This window comes from Phaethon aethereus (assembly GCF_964289735.1).
Source record: "Phaethon aethereus genome assembly, chromosome: 2".
In the NCBI taxonomy this organism is placed as follows: Eukaryota; Metazoa; Chordata; class Aves; order Phaethontiformes; family Phaethontidae; genus Phaethon; species Phaethon aethereus.
This window is the reverse complement of record NC_138582.1, coordinates 63,168,597-63,191,797: the sequence shown is the minus strand read 5'-3', so window position 1 is coordinate 63,191,797 and position 23,201 is coordinate 63,168,597. Positions and strand designations below refer to the sequence as shown.

General features: G+C 35.7%; 1 protein-coding gene across 1 annotated transcript in view; it reads right to left on the bottom strand.

The window, feature by feature from the left end:
• The window catches only part of CCDC102B (coiled-coil domain containing 102B), a gene marked incomplete at its 5' end in the record, with an annotated part of 50,840 nt that extends 29,046 nt beyond the window's left edge, over positions 1-21,794 (bottom strand). Inside the window, 3 exon segments of the mRNA XM_081996609.1 lie at positions 13,607-13,715; positions 19,188-19,402; positions 21,201-21,794. Of these exon segments, the coding sequence (XP_081852735.1) occupies positions 13,607-13,715; positions 19,188-19,402; positions 21,201-21,794 (918 nt within the window).
• Positions 21,795-23,201: the final 1,407 nt, after the last annotated feature.

The window sequence follows — 23,201 nt, the reverse complement described above, 5'->3', positions numbered from 1 at the left end:
GTTTTTTTCTTCACCCCATCCCCAACAATATTAGAAGGCTTTCTTTTTTGGTCATCCTAACCTTATTTGCCGGCTCTGACTGGGACTAAGACCCGACCCCTGGCCCACACCACAAAGGCAATACAGATCTCTTGGTTGTCCTAACGCTCCTTGGGATGCCCAATTTCAACCCCACTCCAACAGCACCTCTAAGCTTTCTCTTTTGCTTAACCCTGACCCAAGGTTCTGGCTCAGGCTAGGACAAAGAACGTCACCTCCAGAACTCTGTCAGTACCACTCGCAACCTCACGTGCTCTGTGTTTCTCAGTTTAGACACTGTTCAGATATATTGCCCTCCTACTTATATGGCTTTGCTGCATTTTAAAAGTAATCCTCATGCTACAGAATATATCAAGAACTACATTAAAGGTCATATTGGCATTACTTGGTTGTGCCAAAAGGATGCTACACTAGTTTATTTCAGTAACCTCACTGCAAATTTACTACATGGCTTAAGAATGTCCCCTTTTGCTATGGTCTTTCAGGCTATCCAATATTAACTTTCTATTTGGGATACGTTCTAGCCTACTTCTGCTAGCCACTTATTAGAGTTTACCAGTTCCTTGAAATTGTAAAACACTTTTTATTCCATCTTGTACAAATCTGAAGAGAGTGACCCTCAGACTAATTCCTAGCTACAGAAACGAAAGTTGAAGCCTTTGTTCTCATGACAGAAAAGAGTACCCATTCAAGATAATACTTACCTATATGCACGAATAGAAAACACTTCCAACAGAATTCAGTAACTACATACTAATAACCTTAATATTAGGCATCCTTTAAGTATAATTTGATTTGGAGGTTGGTTTTTTTTTTTAATAATGACAAAGAAACTCAAATTCAAGTACTTCCCATAATTAGAAACAGAGACTGAATCTAAACTCCTTTGGATGTACTGGGCATCTTTTTGCAGCATCTTTTTTAATGCAAGCTCTTCAAATTGCCAATTTTTTATATGGTTAGCAGAATACTGGTGCTTAGATAAGCATGATAATCATGACCTTACATAAAAATGGTATGTACAACATGCCCATTTGTTATATTCTTACATGCAAGTCATATTTAATATGGGATTATTACGAATTAATTCTCAAACTGCATTTCATTTTTCGCCTAAAGCTGAACATAATAATTATAGTTCCAACCAAGACTAAGCTAAATGAACATTTGTCATGGTTTAGGTGAATTTAAAGTGTTCTCTAATCTCAGTCAAGAAAAGGATTCACATTTCAGCTAATCCCTTTGAGGATACCGCTTGAAATTTATAAAGGACACACATCAAACAAAACTCAAAACTTGACAAGCCATCACTCACCTGGAGAATCAGAGCTCCAATGTGCTAACAAGTGCATAGTTGCTTTTGTTACTATGCATGGAGAGGTTGAATTTTTAATCTGGGGAATAAAAAAGTATTAACTAACATATTAACTAACAACATATTAACCATATTAACTAACAATCAACTGATCTAGGAAATGTGTTTGGAATTAATTTCTTAAAAAAAAAAAAAAATCACACCTTAATCTTTATGTTTCACTACAGACCAGGAGAAAACTGGAGCTCTTGACATTCACACCAAAAGCGTGCGTTTGTTTTACAAACAGCAGCATGATTTTCTTGCAGTTGATTGGAATATGACAGAACACAGCAGGGGTGACAGTGGTAATAGATTAAGCAAACTGTGTTAAAAAACCTAAGTAAATGGCAAAGATTGTTTTAGGCATAAGGATTATAGAAATTATTTCTTCTAATTCAATTTTAAATCTCAAAGGGCAGCTGGTTTGGAGCATTGTAAACAAAAAGATCTAAAGCAAAGCATGAGCTTTCATCCCTTAATTTGCTTCAGTGGCATCTTAGCTTTATGGAAAAAAAAAACCCCAAAAAAACTGTTCACTAGTTCCCCAGTGTGCTTAAAAGTTCAGTATTACACTTTTTGGTTTATATTTCAAAGGAAGGTATAATAAACCTCTGCTGAAAACCTTTTTTTTTTTTTATGACACTTGAAACCTTTTATTAAACTCTGCTTACTTCCCTTTTCATCTAAGTATTGTTGCAATAGCAAGCTGAAGTTACCCAGTTTAAATTTTTTTATGATCTGAAGTTAGTTCACTTCTGTTACTAGTGTTGTTATCAGGGGGAGGGGAGCGGGGTGAGGAGGGTGGCTTTTTGGTTTTTTTCCTCCACAAACCAAACACAACAAACTTCTTCCCAAATTAAGGAATACAGACTACCCCCTTAGACAGCTGACATCAAGATAAAGAACAGATTTGTTAGTTTGTATGCCTATAAGTAAAAATACATATACAGACTGTAATTGGAAGCAAAAATAAGCTTCTGTTCTATGCAAAAGGATGGCTGATCAAATTGTTAGTCTCACCTCTCAGAACAATGATAATTTACCTATAATATATCCAAGATAATTTAAAAATGTGTGATTTTTACAGATAAACAGCACACAAAATTAATTGTAGTCCAGACTATAACAGCCTGCCTCACTTTGCTTCAAGTAGTTATCTATTCCTGTGTGTTTAGTAATGCTATTAGTTATTATTAGTAACTAGTTCAGGGACTACAGCAAGCCATAAGCCATGCTAATAAGGACTGTAAAGGGAAGTTGATAACCCTTATTCAAAAAATGCAAAGATTTGTCACAAGATGATGAATGTATGCATGCAGAAAATCACTGGAAAACAAAAGCGAACAATGCAATGGGTAATCTCTCTCTTTATTTTTATTTTTCAAATTTTATTTGCCATACAGAAGGTCAACACCTCTCTATTTTCAACTGATTTCTAAGCCAACCTTCCGTCTTGACTTATTGCTCTACTGAGACAAATATATATAGATAAATAAGGAACTGTAAGAAAACAGTAAATCAACAGTGGTCTACATGATTGTAAGCACTAAAAGCAAGTCCAGATTGTCATCAGTCTCAAGAATTTCCTAGACTGTATTGGTATGATGTACTGCAGATCAGAACACTGTTCAGCCCAACTGACTAGAAAATATTAAATTAATGATATTAAAGATGTAACAAGCATACTAATTGATAGAAAGCAAAAGAAAATACTAGGTAAAATTATCTCAGTTTACGGTACATTTTGTGATGTAAGTGCTAATGAATCATACTAACAATACACCAAACCCGACAGCAACAGTTAAAGCACTCTACATTCTCTACTCAGGAACCATGCAAGATCACTTATTTTACAGATGAAGATTGTTGACTTTTCAGATTATAGTTAAGTGGTGCTGGGAATAGGAAGTTTGCTGTAATTGTAGATGTCTAAAAATAAATACAGCTTAGATTACTAGAATACTAAATAGTGTGAAACCACACTAGAATCTGTAATCATTACTTTCTTGTAGGCAAAACAATCCGTACGAACATACTTAATAAAAATTTGCAAGTCTGATTAATATTAGATTTTCAGGAAAATCAAGATTGCACTAAAGTTTCTTGTTGAATACGAGACTATTATACTGGGGATTTTTACAGATAAACAGCATACAAATTTAATTGTAGTCCAGGCTATAACAGCCTGTCTCACGTGTACTATGTTAACTAAAGTGCAGGTAATTTGTGTTATAAACCAGGTTCCAAAAGTTACTGTGGTCTAGTTCAGTGAGCATTCTCCTTAAACAACAGCCTATGCTGAAAGGGACAGGTTATTTTCTCTTCTGAACCAAAAGTTTAACAGGATTCAAGAACTGTAGGAGCTGACTTTTTTCAAAGAAATTTTAAAATGTTGTGTTCCTTAGACATCAAATAAATATGGTATAGAAGACTGCATCCACACAGGTCTCCTTTCAGAATATGAACCTGAAATACACAGCTTTAGTCACTTGATCTAGGTAAGTAGTTACATAAAAATGATTTCTGTAGTTTAATGATCTGCTGGCAAGTACCTATAGAAATAGTTCTGCTGTTTTCAGTCCAGTTTACACAACACCTCTTCTGTTTTATCTGAATCATACTTGCAATAATATATTATATAGGTATTTTGAAGATACAAAGGTCCCTGAAGAATCTTCTGGCACAATTTTTAATCACTTGTTACTACACAATATAAATTAGGAACTGATTCAAAGTTCATTGACAACAGCAAATTTCTCACTGACTTGAGGATATCACTCATGTTGTTGCTCAGAGAAATAAGCAGTACTCCACCGATGTAAACAAGGAAAGTTTTTATCCAAAGAAAACACTCATTAATTTTTCCTAAGATTCAATCCTTTGTTTGAAAATAACCTGAAAAGGTAATGCTACAGTGCAAAGGCACTTACTTCGGTGCCAGACAGTTCTCTTTAAGCACAAAGAAGAAAGAGGAACATTCCTATTACACATTAAATAGAAAAAAGAAAGGGGGGGGGGGGGAAGGGAAAAAATAAACATGGTTGGTTCTCTTCCTTCCCTACCTCGCATTAAAATACTACTACTTTGTTCCAGAATCAATAAAAATTCTAGAATCAATACAACTCTCTTGTATATGCTATAGTTGAGTCAAAAAGAAAATTCTATTTCAACAGCCATAATGGAACAATAAATCTGACTTTTTATGCCACACATATAAATTAGGAAATACATTACTTAACCGTCCTGAAAGTTGTATGAATATAATGGTATCCTAGATGGTAGGCATGAAGCCACATTAATTATAACACTAAATATTTAGGAACCTTCTTTATTTCATAGAACATGACAAGATCCTTTAAAACCAAGAAACTTTATTTCCATTCCTCATGTATTTTCCCCTCAAAGGTATGCAAAAAAATTACTCAATCTATTTACCATATAGTAAAACTGAAACTCTAGATTACCACCCAACAATGGATTTCACAAACGTTCATGGCTTGCACAGACGTATGACTCAACATAGGGAGTGATTCCTAATAGTCCTGCTGAGTCCACAATGGAAAGTACAAGAGTGTTAAATCCTGGATAAATAAAGTACCACTTATGCATTTCTTATTAGCATTATGACAAGAGCTTGCAAGGTGACAGGATTAGTTTCCATGAAAAAAAAAAACAACAACAACAAACCACCAAACCAAAAAACATGAGAGAGAAATTTGCTGGTTTTTGGGGGTTTGGGTTTTTTCCCCAGGAAGATAAAGGCTTTATTGTTTAGTAGGAAGATCAAATATTTGTCATGCCTAAAAAAAAGCATTTTACTTTCAAAAGTTAAGACAGAGAAAGATCTAAGGCTATTTTTCTGATCAAATCTCCCCCCAAATTAACTTTTTTTTTTAAAAAACAACACATTACTATCCTTATCCAGATAAGGATAGATGAAAAACAAATACATCACTAAGTACAAAATACTTATATCTTTAATTCAATGTCTTTAACATGTCAGACATTAAATTCAGTTATATACATTCTACCAGTTGTTACATTTAATTCATTAGTGTGTTGTGTTTTTTTAAAAAAAGAAACTGCTTATTTTAGCCCCAGGTAGTTTTATGTGAATAAGTAACAAGTAAGCCTAATAGCAGAAATATTTACTTAAGCAAGAAACTAAATTAATACTAGAATGTAGTCCTGAAAAACAAATTTGGGATATTTAAACATATTTTATAAAACATTTTTAGGGGTGATTTTTTCTTTAAGTATACACTGCAAAAAATTCATTTCTAATATAGAACTACATTGTGAACTGACCACACTAATACATTATTAAGAAGTAACTTTGTCATCATTTTGGACTTCCCAGTCTAATCTATGAAAAAAAGGTTTTGATAAAAATGCAATTCTAACCTCTAAGACAAAGACTGCTTCATGTTTATGAACACACAAACACATGAATACATACACATATATACAAGTGTGCATGTGTGCATATTTCTCCTTCGTCTTCAAAACATTCCCTTGCCAGGTTATACTTTCTGCTACTGGCAAACCAACAGGCAAAACAAACTGTCCAGATGATGCAGCTTTGGCATCTCTCACAGACAATCAGTATGCACAGATATGTATCAGTATGCACACATAAGTTTCTTCTAAACACATTTCATCACAGAAATAATTATGAGTTTTCATTTTTCAGTTGTAACAGAATGCCTTTAAATAAAAAAAAATCCTGGTCTTGGTCTGTATATTCATTGCCAAACATCTAATGAAGGCCCAGGAAATATTGTCAGGTACAACTCAATAAAGTTTAAATATCTTGTTAGAAGCCAGTATGGGGGGAAAAAAGCCAATGAAACAGTAAATTTTTTGAGCACGTTCCAAATTACAGTTGTAGGAAAATAGGCAATCAAATGGAACCTTGACATTATGCACCATCACAAATTATACTTCATGTTTGCTAGGAAAACCATTCACATTAAGTACATGATTTCTAGAGATAACACTAAATATGAACTGGTACCCAGTTTACAAAAATAGAGGAAAGAATATTAAGGCTCTACAGGAGTTCTTGTTTAAGCAATGCTCCAGAATTCTTTCCTTACTCTCAAACTACCTGTAAGCTATTGTAATTCAGACAGGAAAAACAAATGTAAATCGAATTTTTTAAGTACTTTTATCAAACTACAAGTCAGGTGTGTGGTAACGTCATCATTCCATTTCACTTAGTCTGAAAGCCACACCAAGTGCACCAGCCTCTCAAACAAATGAAGGATTGAGTCCAGTAAGGAACATTCCAAACTCCAGATCTAGTCTAAAAATAATGAGATTTTACCACAGGAAAACTAACTGCACTGAGTTTCCACTCTATAAAGTCATTTCAGTTCTCAAATAATTCAGACATTGAGACATTATTTTCAGAAAATTGCCTAATGATATTTTAAGCCTCAGCCTTGAGGATTCTAATATCAAACCTTATAAAGATTCCTTTAGCTCACTCAGACTACTGGCTATTCTGTAGTATATAAAAGAATCACAAGTTTAATTTTTGGGACATAATTTTATTCCTACGATAGCTACACATAGTATGCAATATTTCTGTGCATCTTAGATGAGAATTAAACAGAACAATTCACAGTGGCTAGTATAGCCATTAAGGCTACTGTTTTGTGTCTGATAATAATTATGTTTTCTGCAGGATTCAGGGGACAATGAGGAGGCATTTTCGGGGTCAGGCAAAGAGTCTGGGACAGAACAGATGGTCCTACTACATGTATCTGAACTTCCTGTAAGATTACCAGAGTATCACTGTTTCTAGTTCATGTATATACTAAGTGAATGAAAACAGGACGTGTACATAAGCAGCTCTGCAGCATCTTGACACTATGAGGTAATTTCAGAATAAAGATTTCTGGAAAAGGTGGAAATAATGCAGATTCTTTAACAAGAACTAGCTGGTAACAGCCTGAGTCTCCAAAAAGGCTGTTCCATTTTAAACAGCATTTAAATGTCTACAGTGAGAGTAGAATAATTGATATATCCAGAAGCCTCACTTGCCTCAGTGGAGTTTCTTCCACTTGGGGAACAACAGGTAGGGAACTGTTACCGTTCTCTTAAAGAAAGTAATGAACCTAAGTAACAATACATAGATTTCCATAAAATACAGTGCAGAACAACTATATACTGAAAAAGAACAGAAAACTTTTGTTTTAAAATACGTTTAAAGATATTTATTTGGCTCTAGTGCAAAATCAACAAGCGCTGGTGACTTAGCTTCAACTCTCTCCGCAAAAAAAGGAGGAATAGAAATGTCCCTGACTAAAGATACAAAACGATAATTTAGCCTGTGTTCCTTTTCACCTGAAGATACTTCTTTTGGTATTGATGTTCCAATAGGTTTTAAGTACCAATTAGTGTAAGTTTTGCCTCTTATTCCACAAACTGGGCTATGAATTTCCCTCATTTACCAACACACTAGGCAATGTAGAGTAAGGGCACATTCTGTACTTCAGCTAGCAGAAAATTATTTTAAACAACACAGAAGTCACTGCCTATAGTGGCATTTGTAAGTCTACAGTGCACACCAGTGGAATATAGCAGTATATACATTTTCTGACTCTTTTTAGTATAATGTAAAACTGCTTTGTAAATATTCCATCTTATTTAACTTTTAAACCAGAAGAAAACCACGTCCTTCAGAAATTATAGAGACAGATACAAAATGCTCAGGAAGATTTGCAAAGAGTGTAAACAAGAATGATTTGTTGTGCATGTTATTAAAACCTAAAACTTTAACAGTCTTGCCAGCTATAATTCTGTGTTTACAAACATCAGAGCAGCACACCGATGATTTGCTCTGTTTTATGAAGGAACCAAAGACCTAACTAATTGGACTCAGATACATTTTTTGTGTCTTTCAGACTGTAAAGTTATTTAACTGATCTGTAAACTAAGCTGTATCTGACAAAACTGGATAGCCCATTTCTGTGGACATTAAGCTAGCAATGTCATTGACATCAAAATTTTCATGTTCTTCAGAGAACTTAAAGATTCCTAGTTTTTCCTACAAATATTACTTTAAAAACAATTGCATCTAATGTCAACACCCTTTATTTATTCAATGGTTTCACAGACTTAATCTTTGCCCTGTGGCTTTTCATGCAAACACAACAATAATGCAGGTATAAAATTATACCGAGCAATTGCTTCCCCCTTTTTAAGAATAAAAAAAAGTTATACAGTTGTTAATAGGATATTTGTAATATATGTGGAAAGCAAGGCACAGGAAATATTAATTGATTTAGTAACGCATTAAGAGCTACAAGCTCTTCTAGAAGTAGAGGTGAAGCTTATTAACTAGACAATACATACAAAATGGTTTGACAGATAAGAAATGTAGACACATAAATCTTCATTTAAGATGTGATCTTATGGACTGAATATAGCATAACAAGTTCATAAATAGGTTTCTCCAAAGGCCTCAAATGTATGTAACAATCTCTTATACTGACAGCATTGTTAGGCCACAAATTCACAATAATTTGTAAAATAGGCTCCAGATAATACAATGTATTTTTCCTGCAATAAACACAAAATGTAATGAAGGGACACTCCACTTCCATTCCTCCTTTCTCACTGGGTAAATATTTGGTGGATATAAAGTTTTAATTCCCTAGCTCTCTGAAGAAAGTCGAGACACAATTTTCACTGTGCAGTCAGCCAAGGTAAAATTTAAGCCCTATCTGTAGTGAGGAGGCAATGTTTAAGAAGAACAACCAGTTAGGACTTGGTTTGAAACTGTTATAATGAAAGAATACTTGAAATTAGGGAAAGGACAGAGAAAGTTAAATGAATGAGGACTTCTGAGTGTCCTTAGAGAAACAGACAAAACTGTGTGCAGTAAAAACTGAAGACATTTAACTGCTTGTAAATGAAGGAACAGAGTGCTGTCAAACGTCAGTCAAGATTTGAACAATAAGCTTCCTAACCTTAACTTCTTATTTCACTATTTAGTGGGAGAGCAGAATTTTTATAAAGGGAAAAGAAATTATCAATTTGACTAAATGCAGCTTCCTGTTGTATCTGTTAAAATGGTCTAATTTATGACCCCAAACAGGACAAGTTTAATGCTAGTATCACACAAAGCTTACTATAATGCTCATGGTTACTACAAACATAAATTGTCACTTCACTACTTTTTTTAGTTAACTCAATACATTGAAAACTTATTTACAATTTCCAAATTGATGCAGAATGCATTTCTAAAAAAGATGATTATCAAGGTCACCAAGGCTTTCCATATTTAGTTTGTTCCAAGCTGAGTGAATACTCGTCTTTTACCAGGAAATAATTAGTTACTGGGAGCACTAATACTCAAATCTTGGCAGCTGTGAAGCTTCTAATACAACAAAAAATCTCTTAAACTTCCAAAAAACTAGCAGAGCTCACCATTGCTAAAAATTATTTGATCTACAGTGGTGAAACTCTTAGTTAAGGACATGAAAATAATCTAGTGGTAATGATTAATCTGTTATTAATCTAGAAATTGCTTTGTAATTTAATATTGCAAGTGTGTACACAAATCAGATTCCATGCTTAGCCTAGTACATGTCTGCACTTTCCTTTATTTAACTTTCAAATTTTTCACTGTCAAAAACCTTGTATGGTGTTCCAGCAACCACTTCTCAACAGTAATATATAGTAAGTGACATTCACGCACCCATTGCCAACACACAAGATTTATTTTTTTTCAATAAGAAAGAATTTTCACTTCCAAAAAACCCACACATGTAAGTAATTTCATTCACATTAGTCAGATTCATCAAGACCAATGTGTTCCTGTAATTTAAAAACTAGATGGATAAGTACTCTAAATCTCAGAAGACAAACAGAATGCTCAAAATATCACTTCCTGTTAGTAATTAAAGCAATTCAGCACATTCCCAAGAAAAAAGCAGCAACACATATGTATGTATATATGCATGCACATGTATAAAAATTGGAATCTATCAATGTCCAACCTCTTTTCAGAGAGGTTGTTCTTTTCCTGCTGACAGTGCCATAAAGCATAAAGACTACATTTCTTATGCAAAACAATTAACTAAGTCTAGACTTCCTCTGTCATGCAGAAATATCATAAGCTAAAATCCCACTTAATGAGCAAGCAGATGATAAAGAACTAAAACCTGAAGGAACTCAAATATGACAGATAGATGTTCATTTGTTGCTGTGAATGTTCATCTATGAAGGTAAATTCCATTTACATATGCACCACCTTGTAACTACAACTTGGAATTTAATAGACTGCTTGCAATCTTTTCCAAAATGTGAAAAGGAAGCTAAGTAATTTTCCTGGATTATTCCAAATCTGAGATTTTAAATTTATAGGAAATTTTAAATTTTATATCTATATTTAGTTATATAGAGACATATTTTGAGGTTTGTTTTTTTTAATCTGAAATGTCCTCAATCCATTGTTCTGAAAGCAAAATCCTGAAAGCTGCAACGTAAGTATTTCTTAGTATTCTACTCATGAACTTGGATTGAAATGAACACTACATAACCGGGCAATGTTCCTAAATTACTCCTTTGTAGGCTTATCTCCTTTATAAAAGTATATTGCTTTCTGGCATCAGATCTCCACCAAGACTTCCCCACTAAGCTAAATCAATCTCCTGACATATCTATCTGTTTCCCTGAATATTAGGACAGATCTTTGTTGTACTTGGAAGATGCTTTACTTCAAGACCCACCAGCTTTGTGAACTCCTTTGTTTACCAGTCAGAGCTGCCTTCCATGGGATCCTACCCAACAGTTCCCTGACTAAGCCAATATCCTCTTTTCCTTACGTACAGGGTCTGCACTCTGCTGCTTGAAACTTCCTTCAGGATGACAAACTCCACTACTTCAAAGTTGCTATCGACAAGGACTTTATTCCTCATCACATCCCCAAGTGATTTCCTTCATATTATTCAACAGCAGATCCAGCTATGCATCACCACTGGTTGGTCCATTTAACAGCAAGAAAGTACAGCAAGAAATTATTTCTGAAGCCCTTCAGAAACCTCTTTGATTGCAGCAGCCATGTTGCCTTTCTAGTAGCTGTGCAGTCAGTCCCCCATGAGAACCAGGGTCTACAATTCAGAGACTTGAGTTCTTTAAAGACTTACTTGGTTCTTCATCAGGTGATCTGTAACAAAATCCTACCATGATGTCACTCTTACTGGCCTTTCCTCTGTTCCTGAGACACAAGATTATCACCCATCCTTCAGGAGAGCTCAAAAGATCTGAACTGCTTCACAGTTAGCTAGATAGATCTGAGGGCAATTTCCATCTCCTTAGACCCTCCTTCCTAGTCTTTTCTGAAGTCCTTCACAGTACTCCAGCTGTGTGAACTTAGTACAGTATCTTACTTCCTCCAGCAATATTGTAGTTCTGTAACAACACACGGCTCTAATTCTTCCTGCTTGTTACCCCGGATGCATGCATTTTTGTACCAACACTTGAGGTAGGTGTCCCTTCACCTTGTTTTGTCATTCATGAAGTCTTTCTTGCTCCTATCAACCTACACCCTGAATTTTCCACCCACTTCTTCTTCACTTTATTGTGGTCTGTAATTTCCCACCCTCGCTATTCCTACTTCAAAGCCTTCTCACTAGGTTGATCAGCTTGTTGGATCAAGAAGGCAATAACTGGGCCCCTATGACCTCAACCCCATAGCTGTGTGGTCCTTCCCAATATGCCCCCAGAAGTATTGTTGGTGCTTATGTGGATGCAGTCTAAAGACCAAGAAAAAGTCTAAGACCTTGGCAATCTCTCTGCAACATTCTGTATCCAAGCCCAAAGGAAGCCACATAACCCCCCAAAAGGGAAGTGGGGCACACAGGGGTTTGTGTACCCATAGGAAGAAGTCTCCTACTACTGGCACTCACTGCTTCCTCCTGAATGCATAGTTCAGGTTAAAGCTGGTTCTGATACCTGTCCAATCGTGGCCTTCTTCTACTCTGCTGCTAGGCTTTTGAACTTGTTCTGCAACTGGAGATCTGGATGTGGAAAAAGAGCCATCCTCCAGTTGCTGGAGATCATACATTTTCAGGCTTCCTACTACAGGACTCTATTTACCTCGCAACTGATCACAGTCTCTGGCTGCCCTTCCTGTGTGGTTCAGACTCTCGTACCTCTGGAGACCCTGTGAAGATCCTGTTGATCTCCCCTTTGTCTTCCCTGAGCCTGCCCAGCCTGCTCACATCCTCCTGCAGCTCAAAAGGGGCAACACATTTCCTCAACTAGTGTACACCTGCTGTAGGCATGGACAGCCCTTACCCCTGCCCCAGCCTCAAGGGAAGGTATTAGGCACTGCCTGAGGCTGCGGCACCTGCATCCTCCCTCAGCATCTCTGAGCTGAGGTCTCTAGTGTGCCAGCAGCAGCAGCCCAAACTGGTGCTGGAGTCCATGCCCCAGGGTGTGCCACTACTGTTGCTGACGTGTCTTATGTTGACATCAGCACATTTCCAGCCCCCTCACACATGCAAACTGCTGGACAAGCCCCCGGCCCCCCCAGACACAGCCTGGGACCTGTGCACTGGGCATGGCCATTACACAGCTCTCCCTCAGCACCACCTGAACGGGCACTCGGCTCTCCCTAACCAGGAGTCACCTCTCTTGGCCACAGTCTAGATCCCAGGATGCCCCCACAACCTCTGAGGACACCACCCCCCTCCTTACCAGGCTGCCACCGCCCCCATGCTCACTCAGTAGCCCAGGGGCAACTTTCTCATGGAGGTAGAGCTTCCCTACACACCCCCTTGCTCCAGATGGGCCCCTTCTACCCGAACACAAGCCCAGCTGAACCCCAACCATGTCTTGCTGCACATCAGGGGCCACCGCCCTCACCACACACGGGGACAGGGTACCAGCACCTGCATCCTCCAACCGGTCCCCTCCTGTGAGACGACAGAGCCACGCTGGTGCCACTCTTGCAGCTCACGGGCACCCGTGCTGCCACGGCAGCACATGGCAGCTGTGCCGGGGCTGGGTTTCTCCACACACCCTGGGCAGGTCCCTCCCCTCAGGATATGGCGATAAATAGTTGATAGATGGTTGATTTTTAACTTTCATAAATCCTAGATATGATTTTACCCTTAGTTACAACACAGGAAATCAGAAATCTCAGTTTTGTTTCTTACTCCCTGTGACAACAATGTGCTGATAACATACCTGTTTCAGGCTTCCCAGCCTGGTTTGTCTCAGTTCTTCATATTTCCATTTCCAGAGAAATAATTCATTTTCTATCTTTTCCATTTCTTTTTCCAGAAATACATTCATTCTGAAAAAATATTTTAAAAGTCAGCATTAGATCTTTTTGAAGTTTACAACAGACAAATTACTTTGAATTTCCTGTTCATAGCTTGAATTATATTTTGCTGCCTTTGTCAACTGTACATCTGTTTTGTATTAAAAAAATATTTTATCATCATACAATTATTCCAAGAGATTTACAAAAAAAAATAGCTAAAGACAACAAAGAAATGTAGTAGTATAGACTTAAAATTTTAAATGAAATAAAATTTTGGGATAAACTGAAGAAAATTTGGAAATGGACTTCTGTTAGGAATTTGAGTCACCTCATATATGACGAGTTAGTGAAGATCCTCAGTGAAAAGGTACTGCATCACTTCTATTTGCGTACAGACAGAAGATTATTTTAAACACACATATACAGGGAAATATATACAGTATGTAGACAGTACTGAAACCAAAGATTATTTACTTTAGATGTTAAAAGAAAGATTAAAATATGTATATTTCATGTTTAAAAAAAAAATTGCTCTTGAAAGAAAATGCTAGGAGAATTTTAGGAAAAGGGATTTTTTAGCTCAGAGGTGCTACACCCTCATTAAACATCTGCCTCTGGAATTTTATTCGAGTACAAAATCCATTACTACATTCAGGAAAATTATTTAAGATACTCAATTCACAAAGAACGAATGATGATTCCTTGGAGAAAGGTACTTTATTACTGAAACAATGAATTTTAATATTTACTTTTACCCCTCTTCTAACCAATTAAAATATTTTCAGTCATTCAGGAAACAATGAAAGGAATATGAAGAAGCAGAGTCACTACAGATGTTCTTGTCTTTGAGAACAATCAAAAAAACTCATTTATGTGTTCACAGGAAACACTATTAGCCAAGTTCCAAAGACAAGAATGAACTTCTCATAATTTAATTTTATGAAATTCCTTCATAATTTCATTTTATGTTGGTGTAATATGTATGCATAATTTTGTAATTTTGCAACAAAATAGAATTTGGAACTTAATTAAAAGTGAAAGAAAAAATCTTAATTACAAATAAAAGCTTTCAAGTTATATTTCTAACTGTTCTATGAAATTAAATCACAGTTTAAAATTCTGGAATATTCCATCATCTATAAACATCAATATAGGAATAAAGCCTGTAAAGTCAGGACACTGAAGAAATCTAAAATCTGAAAAAGAGTTAAACTGCATAACTACTGCATAAGTATTATTATGTTGGGAGATGAAAATTTTACATTATATAAATTCTGTGAAAATAGAAGGATGAAGGGCTACTATACCAGAAAAGAGAAAAATATTGAAATAGTTGAAAATTCTTTTCATACTAGCAATTAATGGATCTGTTGTATGCCACAGTAGGTTTTTTCTATTCTAGAGACTAATGTAATCTGTCAACCTTTTTACTAAAGATATTGTTGCCGGGCTGACTATAACTACATTCTGAGAATATTTGTTTTAAAATTCATCTTCCACAACAGCATTGTTAACTTGGAATTAAAGCAAAGTGTATTGATGAGATTTGTTTGGGGCATTTCTATGCAAGATACTGCACTGACTGGTCTGGCTCAGGTCCTGGAAGCTACATTAATGAAGCAATCCACTTGATTGAAGTATTTTCTTGTTCTCTCTTCTTTTACAACTAAACTTAATGCGCTTCAACCAGGGATCTCTTTTTTTCTGCATATATGTTGCACATCGCACAGCTTATCTTATTAAACACCTATGGCCCCTGAAACATTATAGTAATAAAATAAACACCATCACTCACAAAGTGGAGCAAGATTACTTCTGTCATATGCAAGTAACTAAGATACGCAGTTCAACTGAGTAGTTTTTCTTCTGAAGTAATGGGATAAATCAATGGAACGGTATCAGCTTCACTGGGGAACTAAAAGAATTATTGAGGGATGTTTAATACAGTAAAAAGTGAAGGCATGAAAGATGATAGTTTAATACTTTGAATAATAGTCTATTGACTGTACTGAATGCATTGAAAGTCCTTAGAAATGGTCTCATCTGAAAAGTAAAAGAGGAATGTCCAGTATGTAGTGCTTACTTAGAAGACACTACTTTTATTTTGTGTTACAGCATCTCAAGTAAGATCAGGTCCCTTTGATGCTACTACATGAAAAAGATTATGCTGACTACATAGAGTTTACTATTTAAATAAAGAAAACAAAGAGTAGAAGAACAAAAATAGCAGAGATTGATGAAGCAGCTTACTATTAAAAAAAAGACTGAAATCGGAGCATATTTAATGGATCTTGTAACCACCTATTTTAACTCCTTATTACCTAATTAAATCACAGAATTACACAGAATGGTTGAGGTTGGAAGGGACCTCTGGAGGTTGTCTGGTCCAACCCCCCTGCTCAAGCAGGGTCACCTTAGAGCTGGTTGCTCAGGACCATGTCCAGATGGCTTTTGGATGTCTCCATGGATGCAGACTTAGCAAACTCTCTGGGCAACGTGTGCCAATGTTTGGTCACCCTCACAGAAAAAAAGTGTTTCTTGATGCTTAGACAAGAGCCTCCTGTGTCCCACTGCCTAAGTCTACCCATCCAGCCCTACACAATTTCTCTTTGATGTTATCAGCTACCCATGTAGTTGGTGGGCTTTTGGTTTTAGACCAAAGAAACTCTTTTAAGTTCAAAATGGAACAAATTTAGATCTTGAAAATGGAAGACATTTAGATGAGAACAATGATCTAAAAGATGAATAAAGATAGCTATTTTAGGAAAATGAGTCTTTAAAGTGCTGAACAACTTATAAGGTCTTTAATTCCCATTCATGTCAATGGGACCTTACACGTGTATTTGATAGAAGCCACAGTGCCTAGTAGTGGGGTTTTGTGTGTGATTTTACATATAAACCTGAAGTTCTTTGAAAGACAAAACATAAACTTTGAGCTCTTTATTTCTTTTAATTTTTTTTTAAGAGTTCATTTCTTTTTATATTTTGCAAAGCCTGCTCCATCACTTAAAGGCATACTTGGCATTACTGAAGGTAACTCTAAACAGAATGCAAGAGGCATAGGACCTCTCAGGACGAAGCAGCAAAACATCATATGGAGAGATTAGTCAGGTAACTTAGGGCCAAGTCCAAACACTGGATCTTGCATGAGCTGACTTGACTTTGGAAAGAATACAGCCACAGTTCAGGAGTACAGCATGTAAACCATAAAACTCTGCTGAGAAATCCTGTGTTGTATGAGTAAGATCACACTGACTGCCAAGGTAACCTTTGGCCTTGGGGTTCAAGCTGTCTGTGATCCAAGCTTGCTTTTGATGTAGCACAGCTGTATGTCCTTGGCTCAAGTTTACTGAGAAAATTGCTAAGTTTTGAGGAAGAAGCTGTGAGAAAGTACTTAAGCTAGAGCCATGCAAGATAAGAAAAGTAAAAATGCAAACAGGGGTAAGATTGTTGAGATAGTCATTATTAGCAGTTCTAGGATCTAGGAGTAAAAATACTGACATGAACAATTCTAAAACTCTAAGAGGAAAAAACAGGAATCTGAAGAGGGAGACTCAGCAAAATAAACCCATTTCAGAAAGCAGTGCAGACCAACCCTTTCTGAGCTGGGAGATGATAGCCTGTCCAACAAAAACTCATAGGGTGTCTCAAGAGACTGGTGACTATATTAATGCTTATCCTAGTAACATTATTCCTAGCTATGTATTGTATGCATTGCCAAAAAATAATTGCTTCATACTTTTAAGTTGCAGATATTCTGCTTGCAGAACATTTTTGCACACGGGAAATGTTGCCCAAAGTGACCTAGAGAGGGAGTCGTTATACCAATGCCCACTGTTATCTGGTAGTCACTGCTCTGTGAGTATTTGCTGCCTGAGGTTGGAACTGCTGTATGTTGCATGGTGTAGACATGCCCCAGTTCCTACTATGTGCCAATAAATTTATTACCATATGCCACAGTCAGTGTATATCTAGGGATAAATGGCAAAATCTCTCTCTGAAGTACAGTTACAAATTGGCTAGAGAGGCACATGAACAAAAAAACCAAACCAAAACCAGGAGATAGAACCAGGGTTTATTAAATTTTTGCCTAAGAAGTAATTAAAAAATAAGATTTGGAAAATTATCCCCTTTCTAAAAGGAAAGTTTTATACATGCATGTAGGTATACTGTGACTGCTGTTGAAAAGCGAAGTAGCTAGGACCCTAAATATTTCAACCAGAGGAAAATGGATATGTGAGGCATCAGTCTCTTAACTCACATATACAAGTACCATGACAAGCTGGAAAATTTACACATTCTGTTTCCACAAAAAACTAGATGCTTTTTGAAGACATAAAACATACTTCTGGTTGTCTGCTGCAAGATGAGTCAAATAAAGAATTATTGTATGTTCTCTACAGCTAATTCAGCTATCTAATTCATATAACAGAACAGAGTAAATATTAGCTAGGAATTTAAAGGATTTTTGATTTTTATTTTTTTAATTTTTACTCAGAATTGTACTATCTAGAGGACAATTTTGAAAAAAGAATGACAGGAAATAAATTCTTCATCATAGCTTACCATTACAGACTCTCTGAACTGATACTGTTGAATGTACTTGCAATAGAGGGGATATTTTCATGCTTTCCATTTTCTAATTAACTTTCAGCTGATTCTGAAGTTACAGTCACATATTGCCTGAAGTCTCCTCCTACATCCTTCACACATCACATACTGCATGTTTCCTTGGAAAGCCTTTTTGATACGATTCAATCTCGCTCAGTACTGATTGTCTGTATGAAACATCAAGGAATTCCTACCAAAACAGAGACTCACATGCCAGCATATAGTGTGTAAGCAACATATGAATTCTTTTAGGCCACCAAAATGCACATTTACTATTTATGTGAGGTAAATTTTATGATACGGTAAGTGTGTTTTTCTCTCTCCGTTATCTGTTTTTGACATAGACCTTACTACTGGTGAAGAGGTTAAGATTAACAGCACTTTGCAGCTGTGTTCTTGTACGTTTAATTCAAAAATAGCCTTAGTCATTCTGCAGTTAGACTCTTTCAAAGTCTGCTGACAGAGTACATTTGTTACTATGCACAAAGCCTTCCAATAGCTAAGCGTAATATACATTAGATACCATAGCATTGATACCAAATTGCTAGTAAGGATAATTTTTTAATTAACTGTACATTCTCAAGAGTTCTGTGTGGAGCACTCATTATTTAAATGACAGACAAGCCAAAGAAAACAATACACAGTATTCTGCAATGTTTACAAAACATGGAAACTCTGATTTTCAATACTATGAAGGAAAAAAAAAGATTCCTTATGCTGCATTTGCTCTGTAAATTCTTATCAAAGCCTTGTAAATAGCAATTAATAAAGCTTAGAAATGAGAACATGTGAGATACAAGCAGCAAATATCACTGCATCTATTTTAGAAAGTATCTTAAAAACCTTTATTCTTAATAGAGATTTCTCTGAGTAGGATATATTTGCACTTACTCTCTTTCCTTCTGTAAGATTTTCTGCATCTCAGCCAAATGCAAATGCAAGACAGAAACATGTATTAAGTCATTCTCTGTTGTCTTAGCTGTATTGTCCAAACTTTTTTTAGGTTCCTCCACATACATGCTGGGAACTCCATTGGGAAAGGAATCAGGAGGCTTTGGAGTGATTTTTTTATTGTGATTGCTTTGGTCTTTGATTACCTCTGCATCCTGAGAAAATAGAAAAATATGACACCCCACAAAAACATAAATTAAAGGAAAAGTCTAACATAACTTCTGCAGGGCCTACTAAGGCTCTTCTAGACAATTCAATCATGTAGGAGAAAAAAGAGAGTAAGTAACATCTTGTGCAGTTGCACTGTATGTGGACAGAATTTGCAAAGAAGTAATTTCAGTTGGATCACTGTCATTTTGTACCATATCTCACTTTCTGTTACAATGAGCTTCATATCCAAAATATTTCTAATGTATCTTTACTAAAGAAATAGATTCCAATTATCACATAGTTAGATATAACTACAGTGAAGACAGAATCCTAGAACTAACAAAACCAGGAATGCAATTTATGCACACAAATAATATATTGAGACACTTTACATTAAGAAACTTCTAATGTGAATCATGCTGAAGCAGGTGATGGACTTATAAAAGTTTTGTATAAGGACCAAAGTTACCTGCATAGCATAATAATTTGGATCCCATTCAGAAACTAAAGCACTATAACACCCATTTTGAAGATACATGTTTTACATAAAAAACCTAAGCAAAACTAATAACAATTAGAAAAAAAAATAAAATACATATTTATTAAGGAGACTGAACATCTCTTATAAACAACAGCTTCCTTTAGAAATGTATTCAAGTTTTATCACTTACAACAAATTGTGTTTAAAATCTAATCTCATTTTAGCACATTACCAACAGTAATACCACTTCATGCCCCTCTGTAGTTTTGAGTTTTTCTAAGAATGCCTGAAAACATCAGAAAATACTAGAAGCTGCTGAAAAGTTAAGACTGTTTTCTATTCACATACAAAGTTTCAATTTTCAAGTAGGGCATTGTTTTATACTAAGGAGAAACATTGAAAATATAGTTCTTATTTCCTTCCTATGTCACATTTGTCTGCCCAAAAATGTGAAAGGCATGCATTTTTTGGCCAAACTGATTCTCAGTACTAACATTATGGTGTGTTTTTTTCAGAATTCAGAGGAATATAATGTAATTTTCGATGCATTACAGAGTGAGTGAAAATTCTGAACATAACACATTCAGGCCCAAGATCCTGACAATTTTCATTGAACTGAAGTAAAAAATTTCCTCCATCCTACAATGTGGGACAAAATTTCCTACATATACAATCACTGCTATCTATCAGACAAAAAATAAGTATAGTTTTTACATGGTGTTGTCTATGAAGACTATATAGTACATGCCAAGGCACAGAATTAAAACTGGTAAAAGATGAATGAATGATTCCATTTTGAAGAACATGACTGGTTCTTTTGTATAGAACTAGGAGTTGTATTAAACCATGTCCATACTTGATTGTTTAATTATGCGTAACAACTTAATTGCTCTCCTTACCAAACAAAAAATCTTGTGACTTTGCAGAAGAATTTGCCTCACCTCCTCCCACATTTTAGAAGTTGCATTAATGGAGAATTAAGCAATTTTATTTTAGAAGCCAAGAACGTACACAAAACATGGAAAATTCAGATAACAGAGGTAATCTGTTACCTTAAAGCATGAGAGAGAGGCAGAAAAATACTCCAAGATATTGGATAGAATAGTCTTCCTCTGTTACTTGATTGTTTAGCCAAAGTTGAGGGGTATGAATTTTTTTCTGTATTTCTCTATATTAGGAATATTTGATGGGTTAAAAAAGTGGTTTTGCTATTGAATGGATGTGGTAGTATTTTGGTCAAAATCCTTGAAAAATCCCACTTCTAGATATACACCCGTAATCTCCTGCTTCTTCATGAACTAAAAAAAATCCCCCATTCTTACCTTCCTTGTGTCTTCTGCCCCAGGAATCTTCCTGGTTTTGCTCAGTTCTTTCACAGGTTCTCGTTCCAGAAATGTTGACTGGCTTAGGTCTTTTTTAATGTAAGATATTTCTGAGCAACTGAATTCTGTTTTCCAAGCAGTTACACTTTCTAAGTGTTCATTCTCACTTACTAAATCTTGGGGTTTTTTTTTAAGCATACTCATTTCTTTTACAACACTGTCTAATTTGATTCTTAATTGTCTTGCTTCATCTTGAGCTTTATTCCTTTCTGCTCTAACTTTGCTCCATTTCTCTCTCCAGTTAGCAGTACAGTCTGACCACCAGCGCATGGTTTTCTCCATTTGGGCAGCTCTGGCTTTGACTTCATCCAGCTCCTGAATTCTTACTGCTTCAAAGATTTCCCAATCACTGTTGTAATTTGTATGCATATATGGACAATGAGATGAAAATGGGTAGAAACTTTGAGATGGCAGATTTGAATTACACAGACGGCCACCTGGTTGGCAACTTCCAGCTAATTTATAAAGTTGTCTTGGTTGGGTCCCAAAAACCTGTGTCTCTTCCATAAGTTTCGGAAAGGAGCCTAAATTCATGTTTGGATTCAGAATATAATTTCACTCCTAAAAAAGATAAAGAAAGACAAAGATTTATCTTCCCTTAATTAAATGAACTGAATAAACAGTAGTTTATTTTACTATTATAATAATGAGATAATCTTAAAAATACTGTTGATGTTTTAGAAATGTGCTTCATCAAAAAGAAATGTAATACTTTTTGAGGACAGCATAAACAGACATACCTATTACTTGATTAGGAATTGCTAGCGAAGGAAGTATCATTAAATAATCATAGTGCTCTTGAAAATTTTTGAGTCTAGGGAAAAAAGGTAAAAGCTTTCTTCCTTCAAGTCAAGATGAAACTGAATCAATATATATTTAAAACGTCTAGTAAGAGGAACATATTTGTTTAGAACCACAATTCTAGAGTGACCTGCCTTCTTTCCCGAAGTGTGGAACTTCATACAGGTAAATTTTACCTTATAATTTGCCTACCTAGGGGAAAAAAAAATAAATGAAAAATAAAATAAAAGAAAACCCTGACCTTTGGATTTTCTTTGTTTCATGAGAAAAGTAAACTATTTTTATAGGGGGTTTTATTTAGCTGTCTACATTCCAGAAGCTGTCCAGGAAATATATTCTTATATTATTCTTGAAAGTGTAGCACTATCCTACTGTACCGTAGAACCTACCTCATGATGATACGACTCTGTTAATAAATCTTGTTGCGTTCCTTTTCGTTATTTACCTGCTATTACTCATGCAGCCCAGAGGAAAACCAATGTCTCAGAAATTGCTTTTCTACCTCAGTGCTGAGAAAATGTTCATGTGGACAGTCACATATACCTTCTTGTTTTTTCCTCTTGAATATCTTAAAAAAAACCCCAAAACTAAAACTTTGCTGCACCAGTAGAAGACTAAGTTGTTTAAAGTAAAAAAATGCTCCTATATTCTAACATCCATTTTTTAAAGTCATGTTGATATGTTACAGCAATTAGTGTTAACACCTGTAGTTGAAATGTAGAAGGCCAACACAGTAAGCAGAATACTGAAGCATAGATGGTCTTAGCATTATGATTCAGTTGTGTTTCATTTCAGTTGAATAGAAGTTTTTGCAGTTTTTGGTTCCAGTTTCCCAGAGGTTTTCAACCTTTCAGTGCTTTCCAGATATTTATTTGCCATTTGTCATAAGTGTCTGGAGAACTGCTGTAGTCAAGTGTGGATATGAGAGAAGAGAAGGAAAAAGACAGTAAAGGATTCCAACTCCTTTTGTTATCACTGTCTGGTGTAGCACCAACCCCCACAACAACACGACACAGACACAGAACAGCTGCTGCCAAAGCTTGGTCAAGGTCAAGCCTTTTTCTTATTGCCTGATGCACTCCCAGAAATTCTTGAGGAAAAAAAATTAACCCTGTTACCCCATTCCAAATAAGATACATC